The sequence below is a fragment of the Rhinoderma darwinii genome, chromosome 3, assembly GCF_050947455.1.
Source record: "Rhinoderma darwinii isolate aRhiDar2 chromosome 3, aRhiDar2.hap1, whole genome shotgun sequence".
Lineage (NCBI taxonomy): Eukaryota > Metazoa > Chordata > Amphibia > Anura > Rhinodermatidae > Rhinoderma > Rhinoderma darwinii.
In genome coordinates, this window is record NC_134689.1 from 24954293 (window position 1) to 24957148 (window position 2856).

The 2856-nt window shown below is 50.8% G+C and overlaps 1 protein-coding gene across 1 annotated transcript; it reads left to right on the forward strand.

The window, feature by feature from the left end:
* Positions 1 to 276: 276 nt before the first annotated feature.
* Positions 277 to 666, forward strand: LOC142750309 (histone H2A-like). Its single transcript, XM_075859305.1, has one exon. It carries the CDS (start codon positions 277 to 279, stop codon positions 664 to 666), a length of 390 nt encoding a protein of 129 aa, XP_075715420.1.
* The last annotated feature ends 2190 nt before the right edge of the window (positions 667 to 2856 follow it).

The following is a 2856-nucleotide window of genomic DNA, read 5'->3' on the forward strand; positions in this document are numbered from 1 at the left end:
TCAGAGGGCAGCACTACTGGTCATTTAAATGAAGCAAATTAAACATCTCTTTCTAACTGTAATATTATAAATTTGACTTGGAATTCCACCAATCAGAAAGCAGCACCACCCAGAAGAGCCAATTAGAACTACCCCTGAGGTAATAGTCAGGCTGACTATGAGGTAATGACTTGGAATTGCACCAGAGAGCAGCACTGGGTATAAATAGCAGCCGCCGTCTGCTCTGCTCATTCTGGATTATTGTTTTATGCAGTAGTCCTTTTGTTCCTTGTGAATATGTCAGAAAGAGAAAGTCTGAGAGGAAAGAGAAGAGCCACAGCCAGGAGCAGAACATCCAGGGCTGGCCTGAAGTTTCCAGTTGGCCGTATACACCGCTTTCTGAGGAAACGGAATTATGGCAGACGCTTCAGTTCTGATTCTCCAGTGTTCCTGGCCGCTGTGATGGAGTATATGACTGCAGAGATCCTGGTTGGCGCCGGCATCGCAGCCCTACGTCGTAATAGCTGCCGCATTACACCTCGTCACCTACAGCTGGCAATGCATCGAGATGTAGAGCTGGACGAGCTGCTTAAAAATGTCATCGTAGCGCAGGGGGGCATCGTGCCTAAGATCCAGGCCGAGCCCCGCTGGTACGTCCAGATAAACCAACGCTCTCCAGGCATCTAAAAGCCTCTCTTATTGACCCAAAGGCCCTTTTAAGGGCCACCCACATGTACCAAAGAGCAGATACCTGTGTTATTATGTGTGTGTGTTATTAAGACTATTGTGTGTGTGTGTGTGTTTTATCATGTGTGTCTTTTTATGTTTGTTATAATGTGTATTTGTATGTGTATGTATGTGTGTATGTGTGTGTGTGTGTGTGTGTTTTTTATGTATGTGTTATTATGTGTGTGTACCTATGTGTGTGTTTTAATATGTATGTTATGTGTGTGCAGGGCTGGCTCCAGCTTTATGTGGGCCCTTGGGCGACACAGTCTTAGTAGGCCCCTTTGCGGGTGAACTCACGGGGGCAGTAATATGGCAGAAAACATCACTTTGTGACCCCATATAGATGTTAGGCCCTGTTTTTTTCCCCATAGAAAAGTTAAGCCCCAGTTTGTACCCCCATAAACTTAGTGCCCTCTGTAGATAGTGCCACACAGCCCCCTTCCAAGGTAGTGCCACACTGCTCCCTCTTCCCAGGTAGTGCCACACAGCCCCCTCCCCCCAGGTAGTGCCACACAGCCCCCTCCTCCCTGTTAGTACCACACAGCCTCTGGGTGAGAAGTTATCTATCATCAGTCTTAAAGGAACACTCCGGCAAAATGTACAAACTTGTGTTATTATGGGTGCATGGCACAGGGATTTTCTATTGAGAGGTCTTTCTATTCCTGTGTCATGCACGTCCCCCTCCGGCTCTGCACTTGGTATAACCCAATGCCTCAGTATTTCCTGGGATATTCCTTTAAGAGTTCATATGTAATATTAAACTTATTTTAAATATGTAAGTATATTTAAATATGATTAAGTCTACCCCACTGTTCCATTAGGTCAGTGATAGCCAAACTTTTTCAGTCCAGCAAATACCAAGCCAGATAGAGACCATACGGAGGATCCATACCACGTCTATAGGCAGATAATCCTATCTCTGTCCACAGCTTGGGCCATGAGGTGGATGTACTTGCACTTACTTCCAGTCCACCATGGAAGTACTTAAGGTTCACAGGCTGCCTAAGCGTGGGAGCCACTGACTGTGTGTCAGGTCCCCTTTAAAAGATCTCGTAAGGCACGCTGAGGTGCGGTTATTTTGAGTGGTCAGACAGACCACGTGGGGGGGGAGGGTTTAAGTTTATAAAAAGGGAGATACTTCCTGGTTATAGCCTCTTTCCCGCTTCATATGCAGAGTGCAGTAACGTTACCTCAAGCGTCCTACACTGAGGAGTCGGCACGGATATCTTGGCGGAGCAGGCGCTGCTGGCGCTTCTGAAAAAGAAGTTAGAGAAGGAGGGTTCAGCGTGGCTTACCCCGCTCCTACGAGGTGGGTCGGAGCAGTTGGATGGCACGGTGTCAGAGCCGTTAGCCAGCGGAGGGCGGCCTGCAAGGAGGTGCCGTCCGCCTACAAGGCTGAGTCCTTCCCCCACTAGGCCCAAAAAGCGGGGGAGGGCTCCTTCTCATCACACGGTGCAGGAGAAGGCCGTGGTGAACGAGCAGAGTAGGGCAGGGGTCTCACGGAGGACGCAGGACAGGCGAGCCTTAGATGGCCGCCAGGCCCCCCTCCCCTTGGAACAACAGGGCGGGCAGCCATTAATGGCGAAGCCACGCACGCCCCCGCGTGTAGTCGGCACGGCGGGAACTAGTGGCGGAAGGATACAGGACGCGGTGCAGCAGCAGGCCGATCCGAGACCACCTGGCAGGCTTGCGAGGTGGTTTGGCAGGAAACCTGCCAACGTTAGTAAAAAAGACACAGTAGAAGTGAGAGAGAAGGAGGGGGAAGGTGGTTCTACTCCCAGCATAGCAGGGACGAGTCAGATGGTAGATGAGAGTGAGGATGACTTTTTTGAGTGTATACCAGGTACGCCGCAGGATAGGGCCAGTGAGCAAGTGGGTAGATGTGTTATCGCCGGCAGATCCCGCAGGTGCAGGAGAGGGGGCCGTGGAACGGACACATGCTCAGAGTCAGATTCGGACAGCGCAGGGAGAAGAAAGCAGAGGAGGCGTAGTTCTCACAGGCGCATTAATGATAGGGAGAGAAGGAGTAGGCATAAGCAGCGCTCTGGTAGTAGACGAGTTAGGCATCACTCCCGAGGCTCACAGAGGAGCCGGTCGGCGTATCGCACGTCATCAGCGTCCACGAAGGATTCCATGGACAGGCGCAGT

Excerpts from the sequence above, each read along its gene's own strand:
- LOC142750309 (XM_075859305.1), top strand. The coding sequence starts at position 277 with ATGTCAGAAAGAGAAAGTCTGAGAGGAAAGAGAAGAGCCACAGCCAGG.